We start from the raw sequence: 11,284 nt of genomic DNA, 5'->3' as shown, positions 1-11,284 counted from the left end.
GAGGCCAGCCTGGTCTACAGAGTGAGTTCCAGGACAGCCAGGGCTACACAGAGAAACCCTGTCTCGAAAAAACAAGAAAGAAAGAAAACCACAGTAAGCACACTTCAAGACCAGCAATATTTCCCTGGAAATGTGCTTCATTTTCTCAGCCTGTTCATTGATTTGAAGGAAGGCATTATTACTGTGACTCCATAGTAAAAATGTTTACGGGAAGTGCTGCCCACAGAGAAGAACCAGTGGTGAGGGTGATTTTGCCTTAATCAAATACAGTATTTGTGTTTCCTGAGGTAGAGGACCTCTGAGAACAGGATCCTTAACACGTAAATCTGAAGACAGCACACAGTCTTCTGAGAGACATAAGTCAGCGCCATTTTGCTGAGACACCCTGTCTGTTCCAGGACAGTGTCTCTGCGGTGCATTTCTATCAACTGAACAAACAGTGACTCTTAAGTGAGTTCTGGTTTTGTGTCACGATTATTCCTCAATGTGACAGTCTCACGCTTTGCTCTTTCTGGTAAAGTGTCCTAGAGTACAAACTCATAGGATAGCTTTCTCCTCAAGGCAAAAAAGATAATATATTTGAATAGCAAACTGCAAGGTTTTGTTACATTTCCTGGAGAACTCCCAGGTGTGGCACCCTGAAACTCTGGAGTGTGACCAAGTAGCTGATGGCGCCTTGCACCAGCTGGTCATGTTGCACTTTGTGTAATCTGCAGTTTTGGTTGCAACTAAGATAATTTTTAAAAAGAGGGAGAATTTTGAATTAGCAGCAATCATTTTAATCTTCTCAAAAGGTCAGCTTGAGTAAGCTCCTTCAACTCCTTAGCCTATGGACAGTGATTTGGTAGAGAAGGGATGCTGACAATTTTGAGATATCTCCCTCCACTCCCACCGCCCCATAGCCATGGCTGATGGCAGCAGTGTTACTAACCCAGTAACAGCTTCCTTCCTGTCGCACGGCTTAAATAAAGTGCAGGTGCTAAAGTAGGCTCAGCACATGGGCGGGGCAGGTTTCCCGTGGAACCTATGCTGCTCCGTGTAGTGTTTAAACGTCTGATGACTCCACAACAGTAGTGTTTACTATTTGAGAACTGACTGCTTAGGATCGTGAAAATTACACAACTCTGGACGTAAGATGAGAGTATTCTCAAAAGAGTATTTCTTTGACTAATTAGGGTCTGATCACCCTTTGTATTTGTCTAAAGTCAGTAGCACTGTCAGAACAGGTCTGTTGGCAGGCTAACTGTGAAGAAGGCAGCAGATGGAACTTACAAGTCTTTAGCTGGGTGGTAGTGGCACACACCTTAAATCCCAGCATTTGGGAGATAGAGGTGAGCAGATCTCTTAGTTCAAGACCAGCCTGGTCTACAGAGTGAGTTCCAGGATAGCCAGAGCTGCACAGAGAAACCCTGTCGTGAAAAAGAAAACCAAGGAAGGAAGGAAATAACTGAGTCTTGAGCTTGGGGTGGTAGCACCTGCCTATAAGCCACACCCTCAGAATGTCGAGTTCTAGGCCATAGCAAGACCTTGTCTCCAATATGTATGCTGAGAGATGTGGGAAGCTCCTGTACTTGTCCACTAACTCTGCAGAATGAACGATTGGTCTTTGAGCAGCTCCTCTGACAGATTGACTTTGCCTGTGGCATATTTGCCTCCAATATCTGTACAGAGCTATGGAATAATTGCTTCTCAAGTACAGAAACCTTGCTGGTTATATTTGGAGAGAATTGAAGCACCAAAAAGTCTTTGGGGTGCCCCGCTGTGGAAACTCCTGCTTTTACGGATGGGAAGGATCGAGGACTACAGCCCTGCATGCTGTGTGGTTTTGCATTGTTAACCCACGTTTGCTTGTCTGTTTCCTAATCCAAACAGAGCGTCAGAAGCCATGATGCATGTAGTGTGTGTGTGCTGCAGCTGGAGTGGGCCCGGACCAGGTATTTATAGACGCCACATAAACCTTCCATCCTGTTGTCATCTGTGCTCTGAAAAATCTCTGTCTGGGGTCATTCTGGAAACTCAAGACTTCCTCCCTGTTCAGTCTGGTTACAGCTAGCCTGTATGTACATTTATGTGTATGTCGCCATATACACACATAGGCATAAATTCTTCTTTAAGATTTGACTGGTTATGGGAACAGTCCAGGATAAAGTATTAGTAAAAAGTATACCTTCTACCTCTGAGAGCTGAAGATACTGAAGAAAAAAAGAAAAGAATTGTTGGTGTCACAGCAATTTGTTGTAGATAACTGAATTTTTTAAGCCTTTTTTTTTTCCTTTTAAAAAGCTGGACTCTAAATGTTTATAAACTTCAAATGGTAAAATTTTCATTTTATTAAGCAGAAATGGAAAGTTGAACTGAACAGCTTCCCCAGACTCATAGATAGTAGTGGGTGGGCAGGGCATTCTCCTGCATCCTTGCCACCCTGTGCTTCAGAGGGGGGAGATGAGGCTGGACTGTATATAGAGTGAAACTGTCTTTAAAATAAATATTGTTTAAAAAAAAAAAAAGAAGAAGAAGCAGGGCATGGTGGCGCACGCCTTTAATCCCAGCACTTGGGAGGCAGAGGCAGGCGGATTTCTGAATTCGAGGCCAGCCTGGTTTACAGAGTGAGTTCCAGGACAGCCAGGGCTACAGAGAAACCCTGTCTCAAAAAACCAATAAAATAAAATAAAATAAATACTGTTGGTTTTATCTGACGATCTGACACAGAGTTCTAGTAAGGGTTTGGAGGCTGGTTATAATTAGACTTGTAGCATGTCATTCATATTCATTCTCTTTCTCTCTCTGACTCTTTCTCTCACTCTCATTTTAAGGACATTAGGAATAGTTGATGTCCCTTAGCCTTTTTTTTTTTTTTTTTTTTTTGCCCCCTGTGGTACTAGTATTTCAGTTTCAGAAGGATGGCATACATGCCGCTCTAATTAAGTACAGAGTCCACCAGGGCACCCTCACCTCCCCTGTTCTGTGGGGTGCGTAGGCCCTGACACTGAGCCCAGGTATAAATGTTCCCTGAGGTGCTGGCTTGGATATTCTTTTGCAGTATGCTTTTTTATGTTAGCACTAGTCCAAAATGGAACTTACTTCAGAGTCAGCTGTATTGATTAGATGGATAAAGCTAAGAACTTTCTAGATTTACAGGATGTAGTTTTAAACAGAGACAAAACATAATCCTGTTTAACACCAACTATAAGATAAGGTAGTTCTTTAAGAAGTTAGTCACTACCTTGAGGTGGTGCCACTGGCCTTTGAGCCCAGCATTTGGGAGACAGGCAAGTGGATCTCTTGAGTTCAAGGCCAGCCTGGTCTACAAAGTGAGTTCCAGTATAGCCAAAGAAACTCTTGAAAAACAAACAGAAAGAACAATATAGGCTACATGGGATTCCCATCTCAACCACAAAAAGGAAAAGCTGACAACTTCCAGCAGGCGCATCCTCCCACGCAGCTCAGCGGGGTCTGATGAATTAATTAGAGTGCCGTTTGCATCATAACTACACTCTGTGTGACTTCACCAGTGGAAACCCAGCACTCACACTGATGTTAGTGTTCAGCACAAAGCATCTGAATTGAATTTAATAACCCAGGAACCGATATTCCAGCCTTGATAGCAATCTATGCCTTTTAATTAAAGATATTATTGGTGGCTAGAGGCTGGTTTTTAATAGTGCCAGAGGAGTTGGACCAGGCTTCCGCATCATCTTTGAAGGGCAATCAAATTAGGGTGGGTGTAAGTTATTGTTGCCTATCAAAGAATGATCACACTCTTCCTCTCCCGTCCTGTCGTAGTCAGCGCAGTGCCCACGCCTGCTCAGCTCTGTGGTACTGTACGAGGGCTGCAGCATTGAGAAGCTGGGTGTGATCCTGCATGGTGATCCCAGCACTCACTAAAGCCAGAAACTCGCACAAGTTCAGGCTGCACAGAACTCGTTAGAGAGCTAGAGATGTAGCTGGATTAGCTGAGGTTGGTTTGGTCCAGAGCACTACAGAAACTTGAGAACAGTAATGCACACCCATAGCTCTGACACTGGGAGCCATCATCCTCATACAGGAAGTCAAGAGTACAGGAAATGTTGCCTCAAGTATGAATTCTAAGTTCAAGTGGTTGAACAGATAAATAAAATTTTGTCTGCCTCATTTTTTGTTTTGTTCTTTGAATTGGGTGCTTAGTTTTACCATGGTTTTTGAAAAGCTTGGCTAGAAATAAAATCCACTGTTTACTTGTCTGTCTTCTAGAGCTCTCCAGGCATGTAAACCCCACCTCTCTTGGTTGCCCTGCTCTGTTGCCAGCGTGCTTGCTTTTGGACACCTGTGCTTACACTTGAAACATGAACAGCGAACTGGAGCCAACAGTGGTGGCCCATGCTGTAACCCCAGTGCTTAGGAGGCTGACGCACAAGGATTGCTGATAATTAAAGGCTTATCTGGCCTTACTATAGTGAGTTGGCCAGCCTAGGCTACAGAGTGAGAACCTGTTGGGTTTTGTTTGTTTGTTTGTGGTTGTTGTTGTTGTTTTAAAGAGGGGAAAAAAGCCTTGTCATGAGAATCATCCAGTGAAGATGCAAAAAATCACCAGAAATAAAGTAACTGCTTGGTGTGGTGATGCACTCACTCCCACAGCCCAGCACTCCAGAAGCCGGGCAGGAGCCTCTCAGCTTTAAGGCCAGCTCTGGCTGTGCCGTGAGAGCCTTTCTGGAGTGAATAAATACATCAATAAGTATCTTTTAAGTGTGAGGCACTGACCCAACCATTGTGAAGTGCGCGTTAATAGTGCTTTCTTTACATATGGAATTTTAATGTTTATTAAGCACACACCCATTTCCGCTTCAGTGACAGATGTTACCTTGCCACAATGAGAAAGATTCTTGTGTATTTTTTTTTAACATATTTGCAAGAGAGACCTAAATTAAAAGGCCTGCTTTTATTCTATTGAGGATTCAACTCTGATAAGTTAGTGGTCTGCTAGCTAATCTTTTTCTCTCTTTTCTTTTTATTACAGAGAAAAGCAGTAAAGAATCTACCTCACTGGGAATGTCATCATTGCCGACTTCAGATGGATTTGACCATCCTGCTCCTTCAGGGCAGAGTCCTGAGGTTGGTAGCCCAACGAGTCTCCCTCGCTCTGTTTCTGCTTCCGTCTGCGCCATCAAGCCCGGTGACCCCAATAGCATTGAATCTCTAGCTATGGAGGCTACGAAGGCTTCAGCTGAATTCCAGACACACTCTAAGAAAACAGACCCTCCTCCTCTGCAGGCTCCTCCTGACCTTGCTTCCTCAGCAGAGCAGAGTCTAGCCATGCCTTTGCATACGTCATCAAAAGAAGCAGTTGTTGCAGGTAATCTGGAGAAATCTGTTGAGAAAAGAACCCAGGGCCTCAGAGTGTATCTCCACACAAGACAGGATGCTAGTTTAACTCTCACAACTACAGGGATGCATGAGCCACAGATATTTGTGGAGGAAAAGAGTTTGTATCCAGAAAATCAGACCCCAAGTCACGTGAACGGCCTTCAGCAGCACAGAGAAACCGAGAGTGTGCAGCGTGAGGCTGGACTGCAGAGTGCTCCACGGCACCAGGAGTGTCTTTGTGACACAGAAGACCTTGAGCTTCAGGAAGAAGTTGTCAGTTTGGAGGCTCTGACGAAAGGTGAGCTACAGAGAAACGCTCATCTTGCCAGTGCAGAGAAGGGTCTTCCAGCTCCAGGACTCTGTGGCTGCTCATGCTCAGAAGCCCTGATGGAAGTAGATACAGCTGAGCAGTCTCGGGTTGCTATGTGCAGCTCAACAGGCAGGCAGGATGCCGTCATCAAGAGCCCTAGTGTAGGACATCTCGCTTCAGATAATCCCACTATGGAAGTGGAGACATTACAGTCTAACCCCTCCTGTGAACCTGTGGAACATTCCATCTTGACTCGGGAATTGCAGATCCCAGAAGATAATGTTGAAATGTCTACAGTGGATAACAAAGATGACAGTTCCTCTTCCCTTCTAAGTGGCCATGGTCAGCCCTCTGTGGAATCAGCAGAAGAATTTTGTTCATCTGTCACAGTGGCCTTGAAAGAACTCCATGAGCTTTTGGTCATTAGCTGTAAGCCAGCTTCAGAAGATTCACCTGAGGATATTACCTGTCAGTCAGAGATAGGAGCTGAGAGCCAACCAAGTGTTTCAGACCTTACAGGAAGAAGGGTCCAAAGTGTGCATTTGACCCCTAGTGACCAGTACTCACAAGGCTCCTGTCAACAGGCCACCTCTGAATCAGGAAAGCCAGAAATCGTAGGAACTGCCCCTTGTGCTGCGGTAGAAGATGAAGCATCCACTAGCTTTGAAGGTCTGGGTGATGGCTTGTCACCTGGCCGAGAAGGTGTCCGCAGATCAACAGAGTCAGCCAGGAAGAGCTGTTCTGTCGCCATAACCTCAGCTAAACTGTCTGAGCAGTTGCCCTGCACCTCAGGGGTAGAAACAGAAATAGCACCTGAACTTGCAGCAGGTGAGGGTGTCCACAGTCAGCCTTCTGAGCATGTGCATAATCCAGGCCCAGACAGACCGGAGACCAGCAGTGTCTGCCCTGGAGCTGGGTTGCCCCTTAGTGGATTGGACCAAACTCCCACACAGTCCTTGTCCACCCCCTCCGTTCTTCCACCGTTCATCTTTCCTGCCGCAGATGTTGACAGGATTCTTGGTGCCGGCTTCACTCTGCAGGAAGCGCTCGGGGCTCTGCATCGAGTTGGTGGGAATGCAGACCTTGCCCTTCTTGTTTTGTTAGCAAAGAACATTGTAGTCCCAACATAATTGTGGGAAGTGGGCTGGGCCGCACTTCATTCCTTTTGAAAAAGCCCTTTTCACACAAATATACTACACACACACACACACACACACACACACACACACACACACACACTATGTGTAGAAAATCTGCAAGCAAAATGTTGAGCCAGATTTTTTTTTTGCCGGCCAAAGTAATTTATGATCTTCTGTCTGAATTTGTCTATTCTACTTGTTAACATTTGGGCCTTTTAAATGTATTGGCAGTGTGTGCATACAAAGCTTTTTATTCTCATGACGATGATGTATTCTGGAATAAAGCAGATGGTTTTGTGTATAGCATACCATTTTAGAATGAGTGAGTGCTTTGAAAGCAGGAGTCATGAGGAGCCTGCCATCTATGGAGCTAGGACAGATGAGCTGCCCGCTGGGGCTCTGGCTGTGCTGTGTACAGGGGATGGCTTTTAACAGGAAGCTGGAGAAGATAATAACTAACTTGTAGAGTTGGATGGTTTGATTTGTGTGCTCAGGGTTGACATTTAAGTAGGGCGAGTGGGAGGGCTTACACCTTGGGCTACCTTGTACATCATAGCCTGCTGCATGGACTGATTGCCAAATACCTTCATGACCATGGGGAGGGTGTGGGGAAATTCACATTAGAGTGAAACCTGGTGCTACTTGTATTTTAAAAGGGAAGGGAAAAAATCGCAATCATAATTCCATTTGTAAATGTCAAGGACTGAGCTAAAGATAATGGCTTAGACAGACACTGGCGTGTACTAGAGACAGAGTCGAGGCGTCTCACTGACACCCCAGCCCTCCCAGTGATCAGGGCTGACCGCCAGGAGCCTGCTGGCTTTGCAGACTCATCTGCTAGGAAGTTCTTCCCAGGCTCAGTCGGAGCTGAGTGAGACAGCGAGAGAGCGAGGTGCTTGTCTGTGAGTGCCCCTCATGGCGGTGGAAATACAATGGAAGTTCTGACAACAGTGGCCTTGGTACAGTCTTCATCCCTTTCTTTCCTCAGGAGTTTCTTTTCTAAGCAGGATCCATGTTTGTGTCCATCAAGTTGAGCTAAAGTGGGGCAGAATGTGTAGCTGTGTTTGTTGTGGCCTTTTTAGTGTAAGCTCTCGCCTTGCAAGTCTCTGTCCGTGGGCCCCACTGTGCAATAATCACTCCGGATAGGTTTGAAAGAATCCTTTCCTGGAACATGAACTGTTGTCTTAGGTGTCTGGCAGGAATCTCTAATCTTGCTTTTCTTGAAAAGGATTTTAAGGATACTTCCAGGTTCCAGGTTGAGAGTTTATTAAAATGAAAGTATTAAAATCAAATTCTGAACTTAGCATTAACTGATTTTTGCCTAAAAGTCACTATCATTCTCTCTCCTCCCCCCACCCCCACCCCCTTTCAAGGCTTGGTTTTATTCATCAAAATTGAAGTCATCAAGCACAGACGGGTTCATATCTCAGGAGTTTTTGACCTTTAGGGGCACTTACAGGGGTTTCTGTTCTTTGGTCTTACTCTTTTTTGCCACTTGTTTGTGTGCCGAGACTCACTTCAGTGACACAGTGGCAAGTCACACCGAGTACCATGATCCTTTCTGGAATTAGGGAAACGTGGCTGGATGGCCTTGTGGTTCACAGCTCTCCGTCAGGCCCTCCGAGCATCAGGCTAGCCGGGCTGTCTGAGAAATTCTTTCAGATGAGCACGGCCTGTCCACCTTTTGCCTGTTCTACACCAAAGATGTCTCTGTGTGATTCGCTAGGAAACTGCTCCCAGGGTTCTGTCACCCAGCTTAGAGCCATGTCTGAAGCAAGAACAGGAAGTGCAGTGAAGCCTGGTGTTGGCTTGGGGTGGGGGTGATGTTCTGAGTCACAAATCCTTGGAGCCACAGGGTGGGGTGGATAAAGGAAAGTACTGATGGCAACTCCTCCCAGAAGGCCTGTGCGAGCAGACGAAATTGGCATGCAAAGGCAGTGGTGTGGCCACCGACTCTCCCATGTAGAAGTTTGGGAGGTGGCCCTAGCTAAAATATAGAATACCAGTCTGGAAAAGATTTCATTACAATAGCTTTTGATGTATGTACTTGTATGCTATTTTTAGAAGCAGTTTGATAGGTCAGTGATTATACAGGTGGTGTTCTTAGGAGTACTTTGAATAAGCTGGACTCACTTGCCAAATACTTTGTCCTTTTGGTTGTTATTTTCTTTGCAACAAATAGTTGCTTTTGATTTTTAAGATCTGTCAAAAATAAATAAAAAGCCCAGGCGAGCTGACATACCGTTCATTCTAGGAGGCAAGTGATATTTGAGGTCAAGGCCAGCAATCTTTTGTCTGCAGTTTGGATGAAGTTAGGGATTCGTTAGGAATTGATTGGCTTAAACCGAGCAATTCTAGAACAGAGGACATTGAGGAACATCACATTAGTGGTACTTTGGAGTCAGCTTTCACTTAAGTCACTATAGGAGTAAGATCACATCAGTGTGAACCCAGTGTTGATCCTGTCAGATCCCAACTGTAACAGCAAGGGCAGCTCCTCTGCCAGACCATTGTCAGGGGGTTTTGTGGTGACTGCTTACCTCCAGCAGTGGTCTCCATCTATGCACCAAAGGATTTTCTTGTAAAACTCACACTCAAGCTGAAGGGCTGGAGATAACAGCCCTTTGATTCTGGTTAGGGCCGTTTCCAGATGTGCTAGTTCAGCCCTCTGCAGCAGCCGAAGTCTGTGTCTAGTGGGCTGTGCTTCAGATGTTGACCGGTCAGGATGAGAGTAGGAACCTGGCAAAGGAAGCATTAGTAGGAATGTGTGAGACCTCCTGCCCCGAAGCCTACTCCCACTGATTATCTCCAGGAAAGGGGAGAGACAGCCCAAAACATTACTTTGGCAAGAGGGTGCCTAGGAATGGTGTAGGGGACCTGGTGTCGTGGATTTTATGACTAGCTTGTGTAGCATCTGCCTGTTCGTCCCTCTCTACAGCTTTCTATCTCTAGGTGAAGCCATAAGAATTTGTTTCAACTTTTCAGCTCATGTCTATAAATAAATACTAAGCTATCTCAAATATAAGGTTATTGATAACTATTTTTGCATAGGTTGAAAAGCTTTTCTGTCTACAGAGACCGCACGTCTGGTGGCTTTTCTTCCTACTATGTATATAATAAACTGCCTTGCAAACAGCAGGACAAGAGTGTAAGGCAAAGTTTCATTTTTGTTTTGTGGGTTTTTTTTTGAGACAGGATCTCGCCATAGCCCAGGAGGGCCTCAGCCTTTAGAATACTAGGATTACAGGTGCACACAACTATACCCAGTTCACCCAGCGCATTCCTGTTGCTACCTGTGGCCGAACTCTCTGGTGTATCACTAGCAATGCCACAGGGCTGAGGGGTATGGTTTGGTGGAACTCCCGTGTAGTGTGTGAAGTCCTGGGTTTGATCCTTACCACCGAAAAAGAAAAGTAAAAGCCAGTCTTGGGATTTAATAAAGTCTGTGGCTGACTAGAACTGTGTAATTTCCCTCTCTCTGTAGTTAACATAATAGCATTTGGTGTGTCCTGCATCCCCTCAGGGCTGGCACTGAGCCCTCACAAATTCCCGGACCCCAAGTGTTGGTGGAGCTGCAGTCAGGACTTGGGGTGAGCCTTTGATGTTCTTGCTTTTCTTTCGTGCCTTACTTTTTTTGACTAGCGGAAGCATCGCATCTTGGGAGTACGGGAGGGGGCGGTTAGAGGGCTGCCGCTTGGTGTGGTCCTTGGCTCCTTACTACTCAGATTCACTCTTACCTGCTTCAAACATTAGGTTTCCCCAGATAGGAGTTTCTGCATCCTGTATACCAAAAATGGTTTCTAGATGTTTCTTAGGTTTTCTGTTGCACCTTTTGTGCTGTGATAGGGAGAGATCAAATCTTATGTTCTTAATAGGAAGTTAGCTCTTCCCATCAAATCTATGCAGTATGAGCAAGAATTCATCGGTTAATTCATCAAACATGGAGTATCCCTGAAGCCCACAAGTTCAGCAGCAGCTAAACCTGGCCTTTAGAAGCCTCCAGTCTAGGGGAGATGTGGGGTAAGTTTTAACTGAGGTCTATTCATACCTATTAGCATGCTACTCCACCCCACCCCAGCATGCTTTTACTTTTGAGATTTCTTACAGACCAAGCTGGTCTTGAACTAGCAATCCTAAAGTAGCTGGGTTTATGAAGTTATAGGCACAATCTATAATGTCCGGGTAGCATGCTTTTATTTTCAAACTTACATCATTTGGTTGCAGTTTAGAACTGACTGGGGGGGAAAAAATCAAGCCCATAATGGAATTCAATGCTGTAAGCCTAGAGTTACACTTTAAAGTGTTTAGTTTTAGTTTAGTTTTGTTTTAAACAACTGGGGGCTGGTGTTGTGTCACACAGCTTTAAGCTATAAGTGCAAGGCCAGTCAGGGCTACAGAGAGGAACTATAAATAAAAATAAAATCAGTTAAGGATATAGGGAAATAATAGCACAACAGCAGGCAGAGCGCCTGCCTAGCTGCAGAAAGCCCTCAGT

At 45.2% G+C, this 11,284-nt stretch overlaps 1 protein-coding gene across 3 annotated transcripts in view; it reads left to right on the top strand.

Moving 5' to 3' along the window:
* Positions 1-10,248, top strand: part of LOC110293695 (protein DDI1 homolog 2) — a 41,912-nt gene extending 31,664 nt beyond the window's left edge. The window contains exons 2-3 of one of the 3 annotated variants that reach the window (XM_029475707.1): positions 1,873-1,934; positions 4,994-10,248. In XM_029475707.1, the coding sequence (XP_029331567.1) occupies positions 1,886-1,934; positions 4,994-6,780 (1,836 nt within the window). In that variant the 5' untranslated portion in view covers positions 1,873-1,885 and the 3' untranslated portion in view covers positions 6,781-10,248. Of the gene's footprint in view, positions 1-1,872; positions 1,935-4,230; positions 4,433-4,993 lie in introns of those variants that run through there. The other 2 variants (XM_029475708.1, XM_029475706.1) reach the window with 2 other exon arrangements.
* The last annotated feature ends 1,036 nt before the right edge of the window (positions 10,249-11,284 follow it).

The sequence above is a fragment of the Mus caroli genome, chromosome 4, assembly GCF_900094665.2.
Source record: "Mus caroli chromosome 4, CAROLI_EIJ_v1.1, whole genome shotgun sequence".
NCBI lineage: Eukaryota > Metazoa > Chordata > Mammalia > Rodentia > Muridae > Mus > Mus caroli.
This window is presented reverse-complemented; position numbering and strand designations above follow the sequence as displayed.